This window comes from Oncorhynchus nerka, linkage group LG10, assembly GCF_034236695.1.
Source record: "Oncorhynchus nerka isolate Pitt River linkage group LG10, Oner_Uvic_2.0, whole genome shotgun sequence".
Lineage (NCBI taxonomy): Eukaryota > Metazoa > Chordata > Actinopteri > Salmoniformes > Salmonidae > Oncorhynchus > Oncorhynchus nerka.
The window spans coordinates 49,804,310-49,829,411 of record NC_088405.1 but is presented as its reverse complement, the minus strand read 5'-3'; the positions used below and the strand labels follow the sequence as shown (position 1 = coordinate 49,829,411).

The following is a 25,102-nucleotide window of genomic DNA, read 5'->3' as shown; positions in this document are numbered from 1 at the left end:
GTTGTACACTAGGTGGACTCAAACAACCGCATTCAACAAGTAAGATGTGAGATTGCTTTGCAGATATTGATGAAAGACCATTGCATCAATACACTCTTCGGGGAAAAAAAGGTGCTATCTAGAACCTATAAAAGGGTTATTTGCCTGTCCCCATAGGAGAACCCTTTGAAGAACCCTTATTGGTTCCAGGTAGAACCCTTTTGGTTCCAGGTAAAAACCCTTTTGGGTTTCAGGTAGAACCCTTTCCACAGAGGGTTCTACATGGAACCCAAAGGGGTTCTACCTGGAACCAAAAGGGTTCTACCTGGAACCAAAAAGGATTCTTCTGTCGGGACAGCCGAAATACCCTTTCGGAACCTTTTTTCTAAGACTGTACCAAGGAATCAGGGAAGTCAACTTCTCAGCATAGCCATATTCAATGACTCAAAATGTGTAAATCCTTTCATACAGCATAGTAACTCATAAACAGCCCTATCTCTACTACTAAAATAAAAACAAATGCCATTTAGCAGATGTTTTTATCCAAAGCAATTTACAGTAATGCATGTGTAAATTTTTTACATATGGGTGGTCCCAGGAATCAAACCCACTACCCCGGCTTTACAAGCACTATGTTCTACCAACTTAGCTACAAATGACCACAACTCCTTCTGCTGCTCAATCATCCATGAAAATAAACATTGCTGTACAGTTGGACTGACTATTCACTCACTAGACCACCATGCCAGCATTGACACCCATGTCAGGGATTTACAAAGACAGGCATGACATATCTAAAGTTTACTGTAGACTATCAGCGATGGGAGGGTCGAGGAGGACAGTAGACAATCATACAGCGCATAGTAAGGGCGATCATGCAGTTTGGTAGGTTATGTTTTGATAGCATTGAATCATAGAATGAGTGCTTCTGCTTCTCCCCGCTTTACAGAGCAGTACAGTAGACCACCCTGAAAAGCAGGAGGCCAGGTGGTATGGTGATAAGAGAAGAGGCCAAGTCAGATACGAACACCTTTCTGGAGAAGCACATTGCCTCAGCATGTTACAGGGAAATATACAGAGTGAGCATTTGAAAATAAGAGATTATACTGTAGATATTGAAAATATAGCACCTTAAAAAGTGTGCTCACCAAGCGTCAGAGACAACAGTACTCACTGGTACACAGGCTCACACACACACACTAACTCCCAGTCTGGAGAGGCGGTGGCAGCTACTCCCAAAACAGAGAGAGTGAAAGGGAGAGAGAGAAAGGAGGGCACTCTGCTGAGGGAGCCTGCCTGCTGTCACATGTGTCTGCGCTCACTTCCTCTGTACTCGGGCTTCACTGGAGACAGACACAACCCTACACTCTCTCACCCCATCTGGACCTGCAGGAGCCCCTATGGAATCTGGCCTCTCAATCTCTACACCTCTTTTCTGATTAAGATCATCTACAAGGATCTGATTCCAAATACAAAGCCTTCAGAGGGAAACTCAAGGGAGTAGCGATGGAAATACTTGGAATGAAACAATGAAAGTGGTCTCACATGCTGTACGAAGTGAAAGAAAATACTTCCTGGAGGAAAATGCTGTGTTTGAAAGGCACTCTACGGGGCTCATCTTATCTCAAGGTCAGTTCCTGGCTAAGGAACGAGGAGATCCTTGTGCTCTGTGGGATGAGAGTTCAACTGTGGGGCATTAGCTGATCCTTCATCATCTCCCCCTCGTCCTCCTCCCGCTCCCCCTTTCATCCCAGACACACCATGTGGATATTATCTTTAGTCCTTTGGATTCTCAATGTCACCAATCTCACTCATGGTTATGACTATGATGAGTACCCGGGCGAGGAGGACACAAAGGTGAGTAACTAAACAACACGCTGCTGCTTTTGGATGATGTGTCATATTGTACGGTACAGATAAGAATTGGCCAGACGAGGCTCTTTCCCGATGAACCTTCATTATGCTCAGAACTCTGATTTCAGTACAGAAATAAATAGGCATGTGAGGGTAATAGACTACTGTTATTGACTAAATCAGTTTGTTGACTAAATGAGTTGTCACAATAGTTAAAAAAAAAAAAGACAGGCGGTTTCCTTGTTACTCGTCAGTGCTTTCACTACAGCGGGTGTGTCTTTAGTTGGGCAATAAAACATCCTCCTCGCCTTGTGGCTACATTGTGCATCATTAAAGGTGAATGAGTTAGTCATGTTGTACCTGTCTACTTCCACTATTGAGGTGGGTAGTAGGCCATTACCTTTAGACAGACGTCTGCCGTTGAAAAGGTTGAATGGAGAGAGAGGGACTGTCAATTTGGACAAAAGGAGACGAGTGAGGTTGAATAGTAAAAGTGACTAGGGATGGTTACAATTGAGTTGGCTACCTTGTTTAAATTGTGAGGTAAACTGACAATGGGTTGTGTGTGATGATAAACACTCACCCTGAGCGATCGATCGTGTGGGAGGTATACACCGTTTATCTATTGGTCAGCCATGACCTCATGTTGCCAAGGGGATGACCTCATGTTGTGTGATCTGAGCAGGAGCTTACCGTCAGCCACAAGGGGTGACATTTGCAAGTCCAGTGGAACCGAAATCACACAAGCGGCTTACATAAAATGCCACGTTCAAAATGTGAATACTAAACAACATTAGAAGCAACTACAGTGCCTTCAGAAAGTATGCATGCCCCTTGACTTATTGCACATTTTTTTTGTGCTACAGCCTGAATTCAAAAAGTATTTAAAAAAAAAAATTCTCACCCATCTACACACAGTACCCCATAATGACTAAGTGAAAATGGATTTTTTTGCAAATGTATTGAAAATGAAATACAGAACCATCTAATTTACATAAGCATTCACACCCCTGAGTCAATACCTTGTAGAAAGCACATTTGGCAGCATTTGCATAGCTTTAAGAGCTTTCACACCTGGATTGTATGCTGTTTGGGGTTTTAGGCTGGGTTTCTGTACAGCACTTTGAGATATCAGCTGATGTACGAAGGGCTATATAAATAAATGTGATTTGATTTTGATTTGATTGTACATTTGCCCATTATTCTTTTTAAAAATTATTCAAGCTCTGTCAAATTGGTTGTTCATCATTGCTAGACAACCATTTTCAGGTCTTACCATAGATTGTCAAGTAGATTTAAGTCAAAACTGTAACTCGGCCAACATTCCCTGACTTCTTGGTAAGGAACTCCAGTGTAGATTTGGCCTTGTGTTCTAGGTTATTGTCCTGCTGAAAGGTGAATTTATCTCCCAGTGTGTGGTGGAAAGCAGACTAAACCAGGTTTCCTCTAGGATTTTGCCTGTGCTTAAATCCATTCCATTTAATGCTCTCCCGTCCTTAATGATTACACATATACCATTAACATGATGCAGCCACCACTATGCTTGAAAATGGAGAGCGGTACTCAGTAATGTGTTATATTGGATTTGCCCCAAACATAACACTTTGTATTCAGGACAAAAAAAAGTTAATTGCTTTGCAACATTTTTTGCAGCATTACTTTAGTACCTTGTTGCAAACAGGATGCATGTTTTTTTTGAATATTTTAATCTGTACATGCTTCCTTCTTTTCACTCAGTCATCTAGGTTAGTAGTGTGGAGTAACGACAATGTTGTTGATTCATCCTCAGTTTTCTCCTATCACAGCCATTCAACTCTGTAACTGTTTTAAAGTCACCAGCAGTTTCCTTCCTCTCCGGAAACTGAGTTAGGAAGGACACCTGTGTCTTTGTAGTGACTGGGTGTATTGATACACCATCCAAAGTGTAATTAATAATATCACCATGCTCAAAGGCATTTTCAATGTCTGCTTTTTATTTTTTTTTACCCATCTACCAACAGTTGCCCTTCTTTGCAAGGCACTGGAGAACATCCCTGGTCTTTGTGGTTGAATCTGTGTTTGAAATTCACTGCTTGACTGAGGAACAGATACTTGTATGTGAGGTAGTCATTCAAAAATCATGTTAAACACCGTTATTGCACACAGAGACCATGCAACTTATTATGTGACTTAAGCACATGTTTACTCCTGGACTTATTTAGGCTTGCCGTGACAAAGAGATTGAATACTTATTGACTCAAGACATTTCAGCATTTCATTTGGTTTTAATTCACTTGTAAAAATAAAAAAATAAAATGTTTTTTTTTTTTTTAGATAAAAAAAACTTATTCCACTTTGACATTATGGGGTATTGTGTGTAGGCCAGTGACAATTCAGGCTGTGACAACAACCACATGTGGAAAAAGTCATGGGGTGTGAATACTTTCTGAAGGACCTATAACGTATATTTGAAAATGTCTGATAGTGAACTCAAGGCTTTCATCTGAAAATGGAGACCTTTGATTGTAACAGACATAATAACCTTGTTCCTTATCTCTAGGAAAGAACTTGGCTGATCTCAATGGAAAAAAATATGATCTTGCGTTGCTTTGTTTTCCCTGGGCTCAGACAGACACAGTGCTCCATACTGGCTCAGCTTCCATTCCATCCCTGACAGAAGTGACAGTCTAGCATTACCAACCTGGGGGAAAAAATAACAGCATTTGTTTCCATAAGAGATAATGACAAGGTAGCACCCAGGCTGCTTGGTGGGTGTTGATCTCTGAGGCAGACAGTGATAATGTTACAGTGACGCCCTTAGGGTTCTTATCGTAGTAGTGACAGATTACAAGTTAGTTACAGACAGTTCTGACTTATCAAATGGTCTTTATTACAAACATGTTTTTTTTCTATATGTTGAGATACCCATCTGTGTCATTTTATATATTATTTTCTACGTAATATATTGCAGTGGATGATCAACATAAACTGAATTTTGGTAGATTAAAGATATGAATTTGATGTTCTCATTGCTCATTTTCCCGATTCCTCATCAGGCCCCACTGGTTGGCGAAGGTATTAGTGGTTTGGACACTGTCTCCAATGTGGACGAGCTGGTGGAGCTGTTGTACCCAGAATACAGTCTGGTGCAGCACTGCCTACGTAGGAAAGCCTTGCGCACCTCCCCTCCTCTCCATGCTGAAGACGATATCTGGGCCTGGGGCAAGCCCAGGGAGCTGGCACTGGTCAAGTCTGACAGCACCATTGAAGGTAAGGCTCTTCAGTCGAATGGCCCTAACAACAGCAAACACCAATTGAGAGAGAACGTTGTCTGCCTATCTCACACGGGGGAACTGCTAGCGTGATAGCCCATTTCTCTCCCCCCCCAAACCCACAGATGGGAGCAGTACAGCTGTGTGTCGTTGTTAAAAAGGAGAGAGAAAAGCCTGTTCTTGTTTTCCTAACAGTTAAAGAGGCCCCTCACTCTTCCCTCCCCACTCATCAGAGACTGAGTGTTCTCTCTCTGCGCTCTAGTATAAACTAGCTGTGTCTGCTTCCTGATCACAGGAGCTCATCACAGAAGATATAGGCGCTACTGGAGAGCTGATTAAGGCTGAGTGGACCCTTATAACCTAAAGGACAATGATAGGAGGTGGCCTGGCCTCAGTTCACCCATTTACACAACAGACCTCCAGATGCCATTGAGAGAAAGTTGTAAAAAGGGCACATTACAAAACTGTTGATCTTGCTCCATTGCCTTTCATTGACCAGCCCCAACCTCTATGAAATGATGCCAGAAACAATTCAAAGAAAGGACATCAGATCCACAGACTAAAATTAAGCAAACTGTCAGCTCCAGTGACTAAAAGTCTTATGAAGGAAACAGTCACGCTGGACAATCAAACAGTCACGCTGGACAATCAAACAGTCACGCTGGACAATCAAACAGTCACGCTGGACAATCGACCAGTGGTAGAAAGTAGGACATCAGATTGAATTAGAAGACATTAAACAATGATATTTTACAAGAGACATCCCAAGATGAAAGAGCTGGGCAAACACAGTCAAAGCCACCTATTGTGTCCTTCCATCAGACAATATAATAGACGTTTATTGGCCAGACGCCAAGTTGTCTAAAAAGTTCATATCATTAGGGGTTAGCTTTTCTCATTCTCCTCTCTTTGAGTATTTGCAGTCTGTTGTCCTCATATTCTGTTACCGAGATAAATTGCACATTGTTACGGTGATCATCCGACAACAGAAATTGCACTAAAAAAGGAAATTATTTGTTGAATTCAATCTTTTAAAACATGGACATTACTCTTACAATGTGGCTTAGTGGGTGGCAGTGTGGTTCTGTGGTTAAGTTATTGGGATGGGCTTTCCAAAAGGAAATTGCCCTTTACAAATCCAACCAAATTTGTAGGTGGGGGACGCTGTCGATGAGGTTGCAACCAATTAGCGCAGCAATATAGCCTAATAATGCAACTACATTATTACCTGGGTGGCTGAAGATGGTCAATAACAGAATGTTCCCGACGATTCTATTCCACCTTAGTCAGGATTAGTTATTATTCTTTAGACCTTGGTGGCCCTGTGTGGCTCAGTCGGTAGAGCATGGTGCTTGCAATGCCACGGGTTTGTTTCCCGCTGGGACCACCCATATGTAAAACGTACGCACGCTAAACGGCATATTGTATTATATCATCCCTGATAACCTGTCTCTGCTAACGCCACTCCATACATCCCCAGTCATTCTGGAGGAGATCCAGCGTACCATGTGTACTCCTCGGGAGGTGTGTCTGGAGGTGTCTAAGGAGTACCCGGAGAGCACCAGTCACTTCTACGTGCCTCGCTGTGTGTCTGTGCACCGCTGTGGGGGCTGCTGTCCCCAGGAGGGTCTGTACTGCACCAACACCAGCCACATCTACATCAACAAGACGGTGAGCAGCGGAGGACAAACTAGATATCATTCGACATTTTAAAATGACGCTACTGTACAGCGTAACACTTTACATCAAGTCGCTCTTATACCCGCGTTGTACCAATGGCACAGCTTTAGTAACAACATTGTATTCAATAGATGCCGAATCCGAATGTTAGTCATTGACACTGTGTTGTTTTCCCCTGTGGCCTCAGCTGGTGGAGTTGTCTCACCGTGACCGCTCTATGGTGATGGTGGCGTTCGTCAACCACACGTCCTGTGAGTGTCTGTCCAAGAGGCCCCTGCACTCCGTCATCAGGAGGGCCGCTGCAGCTCACCTCACCGTGTGAGTGAGTAGTGAGGACTGGTCCACTTTAAGACGTAACCTCTGACGCTGCCGATCGAGACACAATGTGCACACACACACACACACACACACACACACACACACACACACACACACACACACTTCATTATTATTAAAGGCCCAGTGCAGTCCAAAAAATGGGGGTTTTCCTGTGTTTTATATAGACGGGTTGGCTGACAACGTCACAAAAATTATGCGTGCGCATCGATGGGGCCGGAAGCCTTGCCAACAACTGTAACCACTCCCAGAAAATGTATTTTGTTTATTTTTTAACAATTTTAATTGAAAACAATCACAGTAAGTACTTAATTGTTACCCAGAAAATATTTGATATTGAGATATTGAAATGGCTGCATTGGACCTTTAAGGAATACAGTATTTGGTTCATATTAAACAATATCGTCCAGTTTTAATGCAATGTAATAATATAGCTGACTGACTAAGCCAAGGATACTAAACCATTCCATCTAATCCTATTTTATATGGACCAGCATCTGAGCATGTAAGTGAATGAGCTAGACCATCAGCTATTCCGTCACAAGTGCTTTGCGTGTGCATTTGCTTTTGAACTGAGGCCATGGAGAAGAGGCCATGTTTCCCCCTGCTCTCTCCTCGTCTTTCTGTGTCCAGCCTAACTGCTCCAGACGGCTGTGTGTAGGCTGTCTGCCAGGCCAAGGCCAGCAGGGAGGAGGGCCAGGGGATTCAGTTCCCTCTCACAGACCGCCCATGGTGTCCAGCCCATTCACAGGAATGCTTTGTGAGAGTAGCAGTCCCCCTAAGCCAAGACCTCTGATCTGATCCTGGCCTGTGTGTCCCTCCTTCCCTCTCCAGGTGTTCCCCGCCAGATGTTCCCTGCAGTACAGGACTGGCCTGGGACCCCACCAGCTGCCTGTGTGTTCCCATGGACACAAGCTCCTTCTCAGAGAGAGAGCTAGGTAAGTTAAACTAGCCCGTACCCATACAAACCCAGTACAGTCGTTTCCGTTTGCCAACACCGAGAGATACTGTAGCCCATAGGTCAGGGAGTTGGTAAATGAGAATGATATACTGCCTCGCCGCATTGAAGTGAAATGTACTAAACCACATGTCTGTCTAGAGGTCAAGAAGTGACACTAACTAGCCTCTCTCCTCTCCACCATCTGTTGCAGAGCCCCTGGAGTCAGCCTTGCTGGAGCTGTGTGGCCCCAACAAAGTCCTGGATGAGGACAGCTGTGAGTGTGTGTGTCAGAACGGTCTGACGGAGGCCAGCTGTGGGCCAGGCTGGCGTCTAGACCAAGAGTCCTGTGAGTGTCTCTGTGAGGACCAGCCCGGCTCAGGGACCTGCCCACCCAACCAACGCTGGGACCCAGATCTGTGTGGCTGTGTGTGCCGGGCAGAGTGCCCCCGTAGTCAGCCTCTCAACCCAGAGACGTGCCTGTGCCAGTGCAGGGAGAGTCCTCACACCTGCCTGCTGCAAGGCAAGAGGTTCAACGCACACAATTGCAGGTAAAACAATTGACTCTAAAACACAGACAGCACAACAGAAGAGGGTGAAAGTTCAAACACTTCACATTTCATTAGGCCTCATGACACCGGTGGACATCCCCATTGCCATTTCTAGAAAACTATTCCCAGAACTATGATGCGGGTCAAAGTAATAATACGCGGTTGACCTAAGTGTGACAACTGGGGAACACATAGTACAAAAGCTATAACTGTTATAGCTACAGGTTATTTTAATTTGGCAAGAGCAACACACAACCTGTTCCACTTAAAGAGGAGACCGAGAGGAATTAAATAGACGCAACTCAAACTCAGTGTGAAGTCTGAATCCAGATACTGTATCATGAGCAATATGTATTTCAGGGGAATCTGTTCAAACGTAATGATAGTTATACAAAATATTATTTCACACTTCCGGATAATGACAAGACATTAATGTGAAGAACTACTCCAGCGTGAGAATTCATATCCTGTTTACGTCCCTTTACAATGAATCTGGATAAGCGAGGCAAGGCACCTGCCACATTTCTTTGGAATGTAGAAACCAGACCTTCCAGAAAGCACAGAATTCCCCTCTTGCGAGAGATTAAAAATAATGTTTTATGTTCTATCCAAACAGCGGAAAGAGTTAGAGCATGTTTTATCAATGAGACAATGGGGATTGGTCCGAGATCACACACACAACTCGCTTACACACGCAGGGTCATGCAAGTGGGTCACAGTTGAGTTGAAGCTACAGTACATTGCGTAAAACCAACTGTTCTATCGGTTTCTCTTCCCCTCCACCAAGCTGTTACCGGCTGCCCTGCAGAAAGCCACACAAGAACTGTCCAACTGGCTTCTACTACAGCCACTACGTCTGCCAGTGCATACCCAACCACATGAGGTCAGAGGAGTGGAACTGACAAAGCTGGTGTCACTAGCACTGGTGCCAAATTGCAATGTACTGTAACTGTATGGTGAAATAGAGCAGAAATGAAGGCTGACCTGACCACAACCATTGTCCACATGGGCCGGGAATAGAGAAGAAGGTGTGGCAGAGAGGACACTGACCAAATGGTATTCTATACTCAACAATAATATAAACACAACATGTAAACTGTTGGTCCCATGTTTCATGAGCTGAAATAAAAGATCCCAGAAATTTGATATTTGCACAAAAAGCTTATTCCCCCCCCCCCCCCCCCCAAAAAAAAAACACACATTTGTTTACATCCCTCTTAGTGAGCATTTCTCCTTTGCCAGGATAATCCACCCACCTGACAGGTGTCACATATCAAGAAGCAGATTAAACAGCATGATCATTACACAGGTGCACCTTGTGCTGGGGACAATAAAAAGTCACTACAATGTGCAGTTTTGTCACACAACACAGTGCCACAGATGTCTCAAGTTTTGAAGGAGCGTGCAATTGGCATGCTGAATGCAGGAATGTCCACCAGAGTTGTTGCCAGATAATTTAATGTTAATTTCTCTACCATAAGCCATCTCCAACGTGGTTTTAGAGAATTTTGCAGTACGTCCAAACGGCCTTACAACCGCACACGTGTAACCACGCCAGCCCAGGACATCCACATTCGGCTTCTTCACCTGCGGGATTGTCTGAGATCAACCCCTTGGACAGCTGATGACACTCAGGATTATTTCTGTCTTTAATAAAGCACTTTTGTGGGGGGAAACTCATTCTGATTGGCTGGGCATGGCTCCCAAGTGGGTGGGCCTATAACCACCCAGGCCCACCCATGGCTGCGCCCCTGCCCAGTCATGTGAAATCCATAGATTAGGACCTAATGAATTTATTTCAATTGACTAATTTCCTTATATGAACGGTAACTCAGTAAAATCACTGAAATTGATGCATGTTGCTTTAATATTTTTGTTCAGTATATTTCTACGTCTGTGAGGAGGAGCCATTTAACTGATACAGCTGTGAGGAGTCCCCAAATTTTTTCACTCAGGGCCCCCTAATACAAAAATGTTAGCTGACATGCCCCCTTCCCCCTCTGCCGACCGCCCCACAGTTTGGAAGCCACTGATTTAACTAATTCAGCTAAGAGGAGTCATTTAACTAATTCGGCACATGAGAATGTACTGAAATGGTCCGCAAAAGAGTAAGCAACTTGTAACAGATGACTTGTGTTTTTATGTCACTAAAATAACATGTAATGAACGAACCCAGTCCTTTGTAACAATCAGTGTGTTATAAATTATAATGTTTTGATCTGTGAAAAGTGACAAAGCAACTCGCTGTAACTTTTGTAATAAATACCAACAATAGCTATGTTTGCAATGTACAGCAAGTGCGTAGGCTATATGTATCTCGAAACCCTTTCACATTCCCTCTACAACACAACATGGAGACTAGACTGTGGGAATATTTTCATATATTCTCCTGATAGGCCATGATCAACATGTTCTCCATCTTCAGGCCAGGGAACAAAAATGGAGCACAGTCCCCATTCCACAATTATCAACATTATGTAATTGTCTACATACTGCAGTCATGGACATCATTGACATTGCCTCAGATACAGTGGCTTGTGAAAGTATTCACCCCCAATGGCAATTTTACTATTTTGTTGCCTTACAACCTGGAATTAATTTTTTTTTTTGTGTGTGTGTGTGTGTGGGGGGGGGTTGTATCATCTGATTTATACAACATGCCTACCACTCTGAAGATGCTAAATATTTTTTATTGTGACACAAACAAGAAATAAGACACAAAAAAATGAAAACTTGAGCGTGCATAACTATTCACTGCACAATTACAGCTGCAAGTCTCTTAGGGTTTGTCTCTATAAGCTTGTCACGTCTAGCCACTGGGATTTTTGCCCATTCTTCAAGGCAAAACTGCTCCAGCTCCTTCAAGTTGGATGGGTTCCGCTGGTGTCCAGCAATCTTTAAGTCATCAGACAGATTCTCAATTGGAATGAGGTCTGGGCTTTGACTCGGCCCTTCCAAGACATTTAAATGTTTCCCCTTAAATCACTTAAGTGTTGCTTTTGCAATATGCTTAAGGCCATTGTCCTGCTGGAAGGTGAACCTCTGTCCCAGTCTTAAATCTCTTGAAGACTGAAACAGGTTTCCGCCAAGGATTTCCCTGTATTTAGCGGGATCCATCATTCCTTCAATTCTGACCAGTTTCCTAGTCCCTGCCGATGAAAAACATCCTCAGCATTATGCTGCCACCACCATGCTTCACTGTGGGGATGGTGTTCTCAGGGTGATGCGAGGTGTTGGGTTTGTGCCAGACATAGCGTTTTCCTTGATGGCCAAAAAGCTCAATTTTATTCTCATCTGACCAGAGTGCCTTCTTCCATATGTTTGGGGAGTCTCCCACATGCCTCTTGGCGAAAACCAAATGTTTGCTTCTTTTCTTCTTTTCTGGCCACTCTTCCATAAAGCACAGCTTGTGGAGTGTACTGCTTAAAGTGGTCCTATGGACAGATACTCCAATCTCAGCTGTGGAGCTTTGCAGCTCCTTCAGGGTAATCTTTGGTCTCTTTGTTGCCTCTCTGATTAATGCCCTCCTTGCCAGGTCTGTGAGTTTTGGTGGGCGGCCCTCTCTTGGCAGGTTTGTTGTTGTGCCATATTCTTTCCATTTTTAATTATGGATTTAATGGTGCTCCGTGGGATGTTCAAATCTTCTGATATTTTTTTATAGCCCAACCCTGATCTGTATTTCTCCACAACTTTGTCCCTGACCTGTTTGGAGAGCTCCTTGGTCTTCATGGTGCCGCTTGCTTGGTGGTGCCCCTTGCTTAGTGGTGTTGCAGACTCGGGGGGCCTTTCAGAACAGGTGTATATATACTGAGATCATGTGACACTTAAATAAAGTCCACCTGTGTGCAATCTAACTAATTATGTGACTTCTGAAGATAATTGGTTGCACCAGATCTTATTTAGGGGCTTCATAGCAAAGGGGGTGTATACATATGCACGCACCACTTTTCTGTTTTTTATTTTTTTGAAACAAGTTACTTTTTTCATTTCACTTCACCAATTTGTACTACAAAAATCAATTTAAATTACAGGTTGTAATGCAATAAAATATAAAAAATGCCAAAGGGGATGAATACTTTGCAAGGCAGTGTACAGTATGTGCTGCATTTAAAATGAGTTTAAAAAAATGACATTTATATTTATTGTAAGTGACCCTGCACCTCTCTGAGATGACAAAGTCATGATGTAATTGGGAAGGAAGAAAATAATAATTAAAATGTAAGACCCATGCATATACTGTATTGTACAAAATGTGTGACTTAACTTGTGTGACATACTGTAGTCAGTGGTGACTGTGAATGAAAAGTGTGTGTCTACACTACATGGCCAAAAGTAAGTGGAACAATTCATTCCAAAATCATGGACATTAATATGGAGTTGGTCCCCCATTTTGGTGCTACAACAGCATCCAGTCTTCTGGGAAGACTTCCCACTAGATGTTGGAACATTGCTGTGGGGACTTGCTTACATTCAGCCACAAGAGCATTAGTGAGGTCGGGCACTGATGTTGGCCGATTAGGCCTGGCTCGCAGTCTGCGTTCCTATTCATCCCAAAGGTGTTCAATGGGGTTGAGGTCGGGGCTCTGTGCAGGCCAGTCAAGTTCTTCCACACAGATCTTGACAAACCATTTCTGTATTGACCTAGCTTTGTGCACGGGGGGCATCGTCATGCTGAAACAGGAAAGGGCCTTCCCAAAATGGTTGCCACAAAGTTGTAAGAACAGAATCGTCTAGAATGTCATTGAATGCTGTAGCGTTAAGATTTCCCTTCACTGGAACTAAGGGGCCTAGCCCGAACTATGAAAAGCAGCCCCAGACCATTATTCCTCCTCCACCAAACTTACAGTTAGCACTATGCATTGGGGCAGGTAGCGTTCTCCTGGCATCCGCCAAACCCAGATTCGTCAGATGGTGAAGCGTGATCCATCACTCCAGAGAACAAGTTTCCACTGCTCCAGAGTCCAATGGCGGCGAGCTTTACACCACTCCAGCCGATGCTTGGCATTGTACATGGTGATCTTAGGCTTGTGTGCAGCTGCTCAGCCATGGAAACCATTCCATGAAGCTCCCGACAAACAGTTATTGTGCTGACGTTGCTTCCAGAGGCAGTTTGGAACTCGGTAACCAAGGACAGACAATGTTTACGCGCTACGCGCTTCAGCACTCTGCGTTCACATTCTGTGAGCTTATGTGGCCTACCACTTCGCAGCTAATCCACTGTTGCTCCTAAATGTTTCCACTTCCATAACAACACCCACAGTTGACCGGGGCAGCTCTAGAAGGGCAGAAATGCGACAAACTGACTTGTTGGAAAGGTGGCATCCTATGACGGTGCCACGTCGAAAGTCACTGAGCTCATCAGAACAGGCCATTCTACTGCCAATGTTTGTCTATGGAGATTTCATGGCTGTGTGCTCGACTTTATTACACCCGTCAGCAATGGGTGTGGCTGAAATAGCCAAATCCACTCATTTGAAGGGGTGTTCACATATTTTTGGCCACGTAGTGTATGTGTTTTTAATGTCTTATCATATTTGTATGGTATTTAAAATAAAACTTGATTGGCTTTGGTGAATGTGTACGGTGTGTGTTTGATACAAGTGTGTTAAAAGGGGTATTCCCAGGTAGCACATAACATTCTGAGAATCCTATGCTCGGTGAGCATGTGTTGTCCTATAGTTATTTTGCATACAACCTTCCCACAACATTCTGGGAATGGTGCAGGATAGTTGCTTGGCTTTGGAACATTCTCAGCACATTTAAGGAATTTGACAAAATAACAATTTTTTGGCCGTTTCCTTACTTTAACAGAACGTTTCCTAAAAGATCAAATTAATTAAGTTACAATTAATTGCATTGGTAATGTTCCAGGAACGTTCTCCAACTTGTTTGACATTGGGAATATTCTCAAATAGTTCAGAGAACGTTAAGAAACAACTTTCTTCTGTGGGAATTTCAGTACATCAGCATAACATTTTCTGCAGGTTTCCTCATTCTTCCATTTAAAGTCATGTTCTCAGAACATTAATACGTTAGTAACGTTCAAAGAACAACATATATATTCCGTTCTCAGCGTCAACAAAACTCTCTCTATCCTCTATCTTGTTAAGTGTGTTGGCTGCGCCCACTAATTGACCACATCTGATCTTAATGAGTGCTTGTTTCCTTTGAAATGGGGTCTGTTTTAATATACATAACTGTTCATTTTAGTCTGAGTAAAAAAAAAAAAACATGGCATGCTATCCATGTGGCACAGTGGACTAAATCCATGTATAGAGAATCTCACTGATGCACTGCCACAAAAGAAATCTGTGTGTTTGCATGATTAATGCCTAAGGAAATTAATTTCAATGTGTCCTATCTGTGCTTGGAGTTCAAAACAGTTAACCTAAGCTAGCAGTGTTAATACAAGTCTTATTGAAACATTCAGTGAAAGTTAAGGAAATTATTTTAAAAAACTCAAAATAACCTTTAATTTCCATTCTCAGAACGTTAATAAAACCTCCCAGGAAAACTTTCAGGAAACACTAGTTAAATGTTCTGAGAACAACTCAAAACGTTCAATTTTACTGGTAAGGAAACTTATGGCTTCGTTCCTAGAACCAATGGGAAACCAAAAACGTACGCTCCCACAACTTCAAAGGAACCATATGTGCTAGCTGGGTTGGTTGCATGTCAGGGAGTTTGGCAACAGACTATGGGAACCAGACCAGACTAGCACCATGGTGTGTGATGTGTTCACAACACCTTCTCCAATCACAAAAGAAAGGCAATGAAAACACACACCCCTGCAGTGGAAATGGATCCAGGACCTTAGTCTCAAATTCCTCATACCCGCCATATGTGTCCGGAACAATAAACACACTACACCGAGGTCAATTGCAGAGAGATCTAATTCCCTTCTGGCTTGTGTCTGTAGAAACTGCCATCCACAGTTGGTACTCTAAACCAGCTCATTCCTCTGTACAGAAACGTGACCGCATAGCTAAACTGAGTGATAGTATCTTTTGTTTGTGATATTCAAAAAAGTTTGGTTTATACATACAGAGTAGAGACAGTACTTGAGACAGGAAGGTTGACTTCACTTTTTATCAAGGGTGATATGTTTTCTTAGAGGTCACATCGTTTAGTTTTTACAAGGTTAAACACTGAATGTCACCACCAGGAAAAGCCATTCAATTTCAAGGCTGCACCTCAATCTTACATAAAGTGTCTATCGTCTTGTGAAAATTAAATTCTCTCTTCCTGCCTTGTGTTGTTCTTAAACCTGGAGCATTCATTAATCCATCAACGGGTGCCATTATTGGGGGTGAGGAATGGATACACACAATTCTCTTGGCATAAATTGTGGTAAAGATACTATGTATTGCTTGGCCAGGACACTCAAGTTTGAATCTGCAATGTGAAGTCTTAATAATCATCACGAATTCATCTGAATGAAACAACTGACTGCAGCAACCTTTGATTTGGATACACGTTATGTGATGCTGGACACGTTCATTCACGAGTTCTCACCTCAAGGAAAAACAACAGAGAGAGAAAAGTATAAAATGGCCAGTAAAGAAGGGTGGATTTACATGATTAAAATATGTCTCGTGAGATCTCGCTCTTCAACATCAGCCTTGGATGTGGTGTGGCCAAAGCTACATTCCTGCTTAATGTGTGCACCTATTAGCATACTGTAAATACAATATAGACAAACCAAGTGAGGATAGCAATTCAAACTGCACAGGTGCTTCTCATCTAAACCATATTGCACAGTTGATACATGCAATGATTGGCAAATGTGTGGATATTTTAAAATCCTGCGTGCAGTTCTAAAGAAATGGCTAACTAACGCTGCACAATGACTGCAAGTCTATGGGTATCTGCAAGCACACTAGAAGATACCCATACACTTCCAGTCCTTGTGCTAACGCTAGTTAGCATTGGCTAGGGACATTACCTCCAACGTCCTTGACACGGAGACTTAAAAATGGTTCATCTGACTCTGGGGAAGTAGATCAAGAGTCTCATTGCCAAAATCCGGAAGTGCCTCTTTAAAAAGGTAATTGGGGTAATTACTGGGAAAGGGAAAGGTGGACACCTAGTCAGTTGTACAACTGTATGCATTCAACCCGAGATGTGTCTTCCACATTTAAACCAACCCCTCTGAATCAGAGGTAGTGTGGGAGACGTCGCATACAGTGAGATTTCAATCTAAATCGTGTCTCTTTACCCGAGTAGCTCTCCTGGACCTAGTTTGTGTCGTCAAAGTAGCGTAGAGTAAAAGAGGCCCTAAGATTGCAACCATCTGTCTACATTCAAAAGTGAGATGTAGCAATAAAGCGATTGGAAGTGTATTAGTGCTGCTAGGGGTATGTATATGAGTGCTTATTGAGGCCTCAGCAGTCACCACCACAGCGGGAGAGAGTGACTGTTGCTTTGCCACTCATGTCTGGAGAGAGGGCGTTTAATAGCCCAGCAGGATTACTGTGATTGGGTGTCGGTTCTCCTTTCAGCCAGTTCACAGCAGCAACAGCGTGAGACGATCAGTCTCACAGTATCTTAACATATACAACCAAATGGGGCCGCGGAGGAATAGAATGATGGCTTTTCTGTCAATTTCCTTTTCCTCCACCACCTGTTCAAACACAGAGGTCTCTTGAGACAGACACCCATGTTTTAGGAAATATTGATTTCTGTGAAAATAGCCTGTGGAGCTCGGTCTGTTCCTCTCTAAGGAAATGTGGTATAGTACCCCTTCTGCTTGAAGCTATGTCAGTGAAGATACACTCCCACCATATGTATTTGGACAGTGAAGGATCATTTATTTTTTGGGGGGCTCTATACTCCAGCGTTTTGGATTTGAGATCAAATTGTTTCATATGAAGCGACTATAGAATGTTGTCTTGTATTTGAGGTGGTTTTCATACATATCCACCCCCCACCCCCCATGTGAAGTCGTCAAGTATTTGGGCAAAATCACTTATAGTCAAAAGTGTCGAATTTGGTCCCATATTCCTAGCGCGCAATGATTACATCAAGCTTGTGACTCTACAAGCTCGTTGACTGCATTTGCAGTTGGTTTTGGGTTGTTTTGCCTAGTAGTAAATGATGACTGTATAGACGGCCTGTGACTGTGAGGCTGATTGAGCTGTGTTGTGAATGCTGTAATACGTTTGACACACGGCATCTCCCACTACAAGAAACAGTGCAAACAAAAAAAATAAACTGTTGGAACACATTTAACACACAGAACTGTTGAACAGATAACAAAGATGAGCATTTTCTAAAGAGATAAAAAGGGAACGTTTACAACAGTTGATCATATACTGTAGGTGGTGGTAGACCTAAAAAAAAAGAAAAGAAAACACACAGTGGAGACCTAAGATCTCGGCAAGACGCATCAGTTACCTCTAGAATGAAACTGCTTGTAGATGGAACTGTGTCAGACCATGTTAACGCGTTCACATTTGCCAAGATTTTGGAATGTGTGACGCAAGTTAACTTTCTGGAATGAAAACATCCCCCCCCCCCCCCCAAGTAATCAGGAGAAGAATCTGGAAACGTAAGCGCTAATCCGAGGACGGTGTTTCACCTTTCAATACACGATTTCTTGGGTGAGAAAACATCCGACACAACAGCCAATCGCAACTAGCTTCTCAGGACTTGAGTTGTGATGCACCGGTATGGTGTGATGTGTGCATTAAAGCGGCAATCTGCAGTTTGAACAATAACAACGTGGCACCCCGCCACTGATTTGGCAAACAGCTGAGGGATGGGGCTGGAATAATGTAACCACTCTCAAAATCCTTGTCAGAGCTTTGGAGACACGGACTGACCGTCCATGATATCAACATTATAGTTGCGGGTGTACCGTGTTTGTTTAGATTTAAAAACAAGCGTATACTTTGGGTTCTGATGGGGTAGGACAACTAAGCTCATAAGTTATTTCCTTCACGAATCAAAAGAGTACACATCATTCATTTAAAAAAAGTATAAAAAATCAAATGTACCAACTACAGATTTCCCCTTAAAACAACACAAGATCATTTCTCAACCTCCCCAGCAAGTGTCTGCTTGCACTGTAGACTACACAGTATTTGTTCAAATCAACACGGTAAATCCACATTCCTTTCGTTCAATTCAAGTTCACTTCCCCGTATTTCTTATGTCAATGTTTTCACCAAATAAACACACATGGAGTGAGTTTGGCAAATGGCATTGTGACAACACTTGCTGCCAGAGCTGTTATACTGCCAGCCTTACATGATTAGTCAGAGTTTACTACAGTACGCAAAGCAGACGCTATTGTTAACGTGTACACAGTACAGGTAATGTAGAGCTGATGTCAGTGAGAAGTGTTGGCCTGCAGCTCCCAGGAAGACCGGTAACATGATTATAGCCCTACACCAGCCCTACCCCCAGTGCCAGAGAGATACAGTGTGGGAATTAGTAAACAGATTCTACTGAAAAATCTCAACCCTGCAACCCCGCTCTCTCCCGATACACAACCCAAGCTCTCCCAGCCATACTGTATTTTTCAAATCAGCAGCTGTACACCCAAACACAGGAGAGCTGAATAAACTATGCCATGAGAGGAAAGGCTCTCCTCATTTAAACCCACTTTTCTACAACAATGACAAAAGGAGAGGAGATTCAAATGGCTCCATGACTTAATTGGAAACATTCAAACTTTACTCCAACATGATCTAATCTTTTATGGGTAGACTGGGACAATAATGGATAATGTGATGATGACATTATCCATAATGAGTTCACATCAATTACGGTCTCACTTAGCAACAATAAAACAGTGTTGTTGTCACAACCCTTGGACGATCAAAACAAAGCCACGCCTCATTCATGGTGGCTAGTCCTCTAGCGCTATAAAATTTAAGGCATAAAATCTTGTGTAACCCTTCCTATAAAGTGCCCAAGTTTCTCTAGTTATCATAGCCACAACACTGTCATCGGTGAAAAGTCAAGCCTTAAGACGCCACCTTGTGGTGGCTTCTCCTTGCATCTGTGTCCACAGAGGTAGACAAGTCAGAAAATCTGGAAGAATGGAACATCCTCATTGCCTAACTACAGAACCGATATAAATAGCAGTTTATGACATGAACCCACTGCCATATAAAAATACATTACATTTTTTTTAAATGGAATACTTCCACCACAAATCAGCTTTATTTGGTCTCATCGTGTATGATACACATGTAATGCAATGCCACCGTCAACAGAAGCAGACCACAGTCTTTAAAACATTCTTATTGCTCTTATGATTATGTACATGGGGGATGATAAGTCATTGAAAACTGTAGGCTAAACCAGGAAAAATACATTAGACCTTGTGTACAATTAAAGCAATCTTAGCTCCAGTAAAATACTGTTTACAAGGCTGTCCAAGGGAGGTTATAGAGTATTTTGAAGAGAGAACGATCCAAATAAAAATTTTCAATTACTGACACTTCTGATATAAGCACTTTAACCAAACAAGACACAATAGGGAAAGGCTGTATCAAACGTAAACGATCGACATAAAACAGGGATAAATGCATCTTTGTATTGTCAGAATTGGTGGAGCTCGGTAAAAGCAATACACTGCAATCAAATGCAATTCATTAACAAAAGTCCCAAAAAATGTATATGCATATTGAATAATTACAGGAAAACCATGTCAAAATATGTGGAATCTCCACATACGAAAGCAAAAGAGAGAGGAAGCCTAAAAGTTTAATTTCAATGGCTTTTCACATGGACGACCGAGAGTCCTCATGGTTCCACAACCTGATAGAAAAGTTCCAAAAGTGTCATTATTGATCTAGTCAGTTACCAGTGCTGCTGGTGTCTAGACTCTGGTCTACTTCCTGTGTGTGCAGGAGGTCTGGGTTTAAGTTGCGTGTTTCAGCGATGAGACGCTTGACCCCCACCATCCACTGACCGACCTCGTTAACATGGTCCACTATCAGAGCCCGGTGGATCTCATCAGCAGCGTCCCAGTTACAACTCTTCAACTCTGACAGGAGCATAAAGACAGGAGCATCAGAGATGTGGTTAGGTCATTTGAACATTTGTTTGTCTCATTTCTTTCATATAAACATGGTGGGTAACCCATTCAAAATCAGAGATGCAAACTGCTGAGGGACCAAAAAAGGGGGACCAAAAAAGTGACCAAATACTTATTTTCCACCATAATTTGCAAATAAATTCATTAAAAATCCTACAATGTGATTTTCTGGAATGTTTTTTCTCATTTTGTCTGTCATAGTTGAAGTGTACCTATGATGAAAATTACAGGCCTCTCATCTTTTTAAGTGGGAGAACTTGCACAATTGTTGGCTGGCTAAATACTTTTTTCCCCCGCTGTATTTTTGCTCTATTATAGTGGCCACTATAGTAGATATTGATCAAATACTCACTGCTACATGTGTGCAAAAAAAAAAATGGAGTAAAAAAAAAAAAATGTTATAACCCCCCCTAAAATCACACACATACTGTCAAATTCAACACAACAAAAACAATATATTTGGGCTACACTGCACATTATTACATTGTACACTTTCTGCAGAGAGTACACCTGGCATACCCCCGGAAAGTGTGTGGTGTTCCTTTCACCTCTATAGTGGCATCCTGTTTAAGCCAGGCCCAGCTACACTCGATCCCTGAATCCACTTGTTTAACACGCAACGCCTCATTTTCACATAATTCTCTCATTCTGAAAATTAACCACATAACTAGAGGGAAAACATTAGTTCACAGATAGTGGCGAGTTAAATTTTCACACAGATTGCCAGGGTCCAGTAAGCAACTAACGCGTTATAACTTGAGGAAAGGCAAGGAGACTTATACCAGTTAATACTATAACGAATTGGTTCGGTTAGCTCATCTGACTTTATTAGCCAGCTAATTTTCACACCATAAACTCAATTATTTGATCAGTTAGCAAGTCGTCTTATTTTGCTCAACATTTCTCTGGCCAACGAACGGAGAATTCGATCCAGCTAGCAAGATACTTAACCATGCTAATACTTGTTCCACCACACTTTCTCCATTTCAAACTTTCCAAATGCCAGTTGTTTTTCGGTTACAGCTCATGAAGTACACGTCATCACCTTCACGCCCCCGTCTGCGTGGTTAGGCTTCTCATCTACCTCTTCGCTATCGTTCAGGGGACATGTTGCTTTCTGTTATGTGAACGATGGGCTGAGCCTTGGACACAGTCAATATTGCTCCAAACGCGCATTACCCCATTGCATACAGCCAGTAGTGATCCAACCCCCCCCCAAAAAAAACTTTTCTCATCGGATCTACACGAATCACGTAGGTCACTAGTTTGCATCCCTGATTTATTTTTCATCCGTAGAAATATGACCTCATCTATCAAACTACACAGGTTCTCCTACCTTGCACCAGTCCATTCATTCTTCTCCTAACAGGAAGTGACAGCTTCCCAGACTTCCACATGTCCTCAAAGAGCTTCAGACGCTTCGCCACATCATTACACACCTGTTTCTGCAAGGGGAACAAGTAAAACATTCAGCAAATTGGTTAGCAAAGCAGTGAGTCATTTCAAAACAGTGCACTGCACCATGACAGAGTTAGATACAACATGCCATTTGTAAATGGTTTGTCAACTGTGGCTGGGAATTAGAGCTATAGAAATCATTCTTACTTTGACTGTGTGTCTACAAGCTGTCAGTGCCCAGTTGAGAAGAGTGACTACATCGTCTACATCTGGCTCATTTTCTGATTGGCTACTGGCAGAGTCTGTGTGCACTACCACAGGGAAAGGTGGTGGAGGTGTGGCCATCATCATCACCCCACCAAGAGGGGCTGCGACAGGACATGGACGAGGGGGCGTGTTCATACTACATGGAGGGGCCAGTGGGTTGGTAGGAGGAGTCATTGGAGCTGTTAAGGAAGGAAAATCTCCTGGGACAGGACCTGTAGATAAATAGAACCAGAATGATTCATTATCTGCTCTGACAGTCTGGGGAAAGTACAGTCATCAGAAAGACAATCTCACAACCCCCTGAGTAAACATCAAAAGTACCAAGGTACTCAAAAGATCAAGGAATTTAAAACATGTTCAAGGCACAATGTCCAATTCTCTGCCAAAGCCTAGAACGTACAAGGGGATCCTGTGAGTTGAGGTGGGGGCACTCTCTTGTTGAGAGGGGTCCTCTTGGGTGCACCTTGTGCTGCTGTCTGCAAACCATAGGAAAACTGTGGAGGGTCATTCCAGCCCCGCTCCTGATTACCTTAACAAAGGTAGAGAGGGTTTTATTTTAAAAGACCTACCATTTACTAACTACTCATTAGCAGCTAGCACACACACACACAGTTGAAGTCGGAAGTTTACATACACCTTAGCCAAATACGTTTAAACTCAGTTTCACAATTCCTGGCATGTAAAGCCTAGTAAAAATTCCCTGTCTTAGGTCAGTTAAGATCACCACTTTATTTTAAGAATGTGAAATGTCAGAATAATAGTAGAGAAAGATTTATTTAAGCTTTTGTTTATTTCATCACATTGCCAGTGGGTTAGAAGTTTATATACACTCAATTAGTATTTGGTGCATTGCCTTTAAATTATTTAACTTGGGTCAAATGTTTCGGGTAGCCTTCCATAAGGTTCCCATTCCTCCTGACAGAGCTGGTGTAACGGAGTCAGGTTCGTATGCCTCCTTGCTCACACACACACTTTTTCAGTTCTGCCAGCAAATTTTCTATAGGTTTGAGGTCAGGGCTTTGTGATGGCCACTCCCAATACCTTGACTTTGTTGTCCTCAAGCCATTTTGCCACAACTTTGGAAGTAGCTTGGGGTCATTCATTGTCCATTTGGAAGACCCATTTGCGACCAAGCTTCAACTTCCTGACTGTCTTGAAATGTTGCTTCAATATATCCACATAATTTCCCTCCTCATGATGCCATCTATTTTGTGAAGTGTACCAGCAATGCACCCCACAACATGTTGTTGCCACCCCGTGCTTCACGGTTGGCATGGTGTTCCTCGGCTTGCAAGCCTCCCCCTTTTCCCTCCAAACATAACAATTGTCATTATTGCCAAACAGTTCTATTTTTGTTTAATCAGACATTTCTCCAAAAAGTACCATCTTTGTCCCCATGTGCAGGTGTAAACCGTAGTTTGGCTTTTTTATGGCGGTTTTGGAGCAGTCGCTTTTTCCTTGCGGAGTGACCTTTCAGGTTATGTCAATATAGGACTCGTTTTACTGTGGATATAGATACTTTTGTACCCGTTTCCTCCAGCATCTTCACAAGGTCCTTTGCTGTTGTTCTGGGATTGATTTGCACTTTTCGCACCAAAGTACGTTAATCTCTAGGACAGAACTCGTCTCCTTCCTGAGCGGCATGACGACTGTGTTGTCCCATGGTGTTTATACTTGCATACTATTGTACAGATGAACGTGGTACGTGCGGGCATTTGGAAATTGCTCCCAAGGATGAACCAGACTTGTGGAAGTCTACAATTTTTTTTCTGAGGTCTTGGCTGATTTCTTTTGATTTTCCCGTGACGTCAATTAAAGGGACACTGAGTTTGAAGGTAGGCCTTGAAATACATCCACGGGTACACCTCCAATTGACTCAAATCAAAAGCTTCTAAAGCCATGACATCCTTTTCTGGAATTTTCCAAGTTGTTTAAAGGCACTGTCAACTTCTGACCCACTGGAATTGTGATAGATTATTTCACTTGTAATAAACTGTCTAAACAATTGTTGGACAAATTACCTGTGTCATACACAAACTAGATATCCTAACAGACTTGCCAAAACTATAGTTTGTTAACAAGAAATTTGTGGAGTGGTTGAAAAACGAGTTTTAATGACTCCAACCTAAGTGCATGTAAACTTCCAATTTGAGATGAACATGACGGTACTGACAGGTCAAAAAAACTGATGTTTATAATCATGATCAACATCATGTGATGTTACCTGTAATCACGCTCAAATTAGATGGGGAAATAACTCAAGTGAAGAGGTAGTATAAAGTCTACGCAAACGCATCTTCAAGATGTTTTGACAACTTTGTTAGCAAGAGAGCAATGTAGTTTGATAGTTACTGCTAGCTAGCTTGTCTTCAAAGTAGCTTGCATTATCACCCTAGCACAGGTGCAGTAGACTGATGTCTATCGTCAGCGAACTTTTGTCGCTAAATAAACTAAGTAGAACTATTAAATTGGACAGAACATACCTGGTTTGATGTAAAGGTCCTTCGCCTCCATGGCTTCTTTTCTTCTTACATATACAACAAATCAACTTGTTTTCCGGGACACGTGGACAGGATGTTGAACATTGACATTACGCATGTCCGGTTGGTTAATATAATAGAATAGAATGGAGGAAATTAGTTTATTTTTCTGGTCTAGTAAACAGTGGATGACTTCATGTAGAGTAAAGTGGCCAGATTCTGAGTAATGAGACTAGACTTCATGTTGAAATAAAAGGCTCTTTCTTTGTAAAAGAGGAGTTGAAGTTGAACTTTGATAAACATAACACACAAAAAAC

General features: G+C 42.5%; 2 protein-coding genes across 2 annotated transcripts; one reads left to right on the top strand and one right to left on the bottom strand.

The window, feature by feature from the left end:
- Nucleotides 1-1,257: 1,257 nt before the first annotated feature.
- LOC115135456 (vascular endothelial growth factor C-like) lies at nucleotides 1,258-14,159 on the top strand. The gene is made up of 7 exons (XM_029670155.2): nucleotides 1,258-1,836; nucleotides 4,869-5,082; nucleotides 6,565-6,755; nucleotides 6,952-7,082; nucleotides 7,935-8,038; nucleotides 8,252-8,588; nucleotides 9,376-14,159. The coding sequence occupies exons 1-7, from the start codon at nucleotides 1,741-1,743 to the stop codon at nucleotides 9,488-9,490; spliced, it is 1,188 nt and encodes a 395-aa protein (XP_029526015.2). The 5' UTR covers nucleotides 1,258-1,740; the 3' UTR covers nucleotides 9,491-14,159.
- Nucleotides 14,160-20,304: 6,145 nt separating this feature from the next.
- Nucleotides 20,305-24,875, bottom strand: LOC115135454 (steroid receptor RNA activator 1-like). The gene is made up of 5 exons (XM_029670154.2): nucleotides 24,789-24,875; nucleotides 22,706-22,834; nucleotides 22,246-22,517; nucleotides 21,977-22,085; nucleotides 20,305-20,589 (listed from the first exon to the last, which is right to left on the bottom strand). Exons 1-5 carry the CDS (start codon nucleotides 24,817-24,819, stop codon nucleotides 20,399-20,401), a joined length of 732 nt encoding a protein of 243 aa, XP_029526014.1. The 5' UTR covers nucleotides 24,820-24,875; the 3' UTR covers nucleotides 20,305-20,398.
- Nucleotides 24,876-25,102: the final 227 nt, after the last annotated feature.

What these genes read in the sequence shown, in the direction of transcription:
- LOC115135454 (XM_029670154.2), bottom strand. Translation starts at nt 24,819, where the DNA reads ATGGAGGCGAAGGACCTTTACATCAAACCAG. An exon ending in GGACCTTTACATCAAACCAG is followed by an intron (nt 22,835 to 24,788) that starts GTATGTTCTGTC and finishes ACCTTTGTTAAG; the next exon opens with GTAATCAGGAGCGGGGCTGG. An exon ending in CTTGTAGACACACAGTCAAA is followed by an intron (nt 22,086 to 22,245) that starts GTAAGAATGATT and finishes TTCCCCTTGCAG; the next exon opens with AAACAGGTGTGTAATGATGT.
- LOC115135456 (XM_029670155.2), top strand. Translation starts at nt 1,741, where the DNA reads ATGTGGATATTATCTTTAGTCCTTTGGATTCTCAATGTCACCAATCTC. An exon ending in CGGGCGAGGAGGACACAAAG is followed by an intron (nt 1,837 to 4,868) that starts GTGAGTAACTAA and finishes ATTCCTCATCAG; the next exon opens with GCCCCACTGGTTGGCGAAGG. An exon ending in GTCTGACAGCACCATTGAAG is followed by an intron (nt 5,083 to 6,564) that starts GTAAGGCTCTTC and finishes ATACATCCCCAG; the next exon opens with TCATTCTGGAGGAGATCCAG.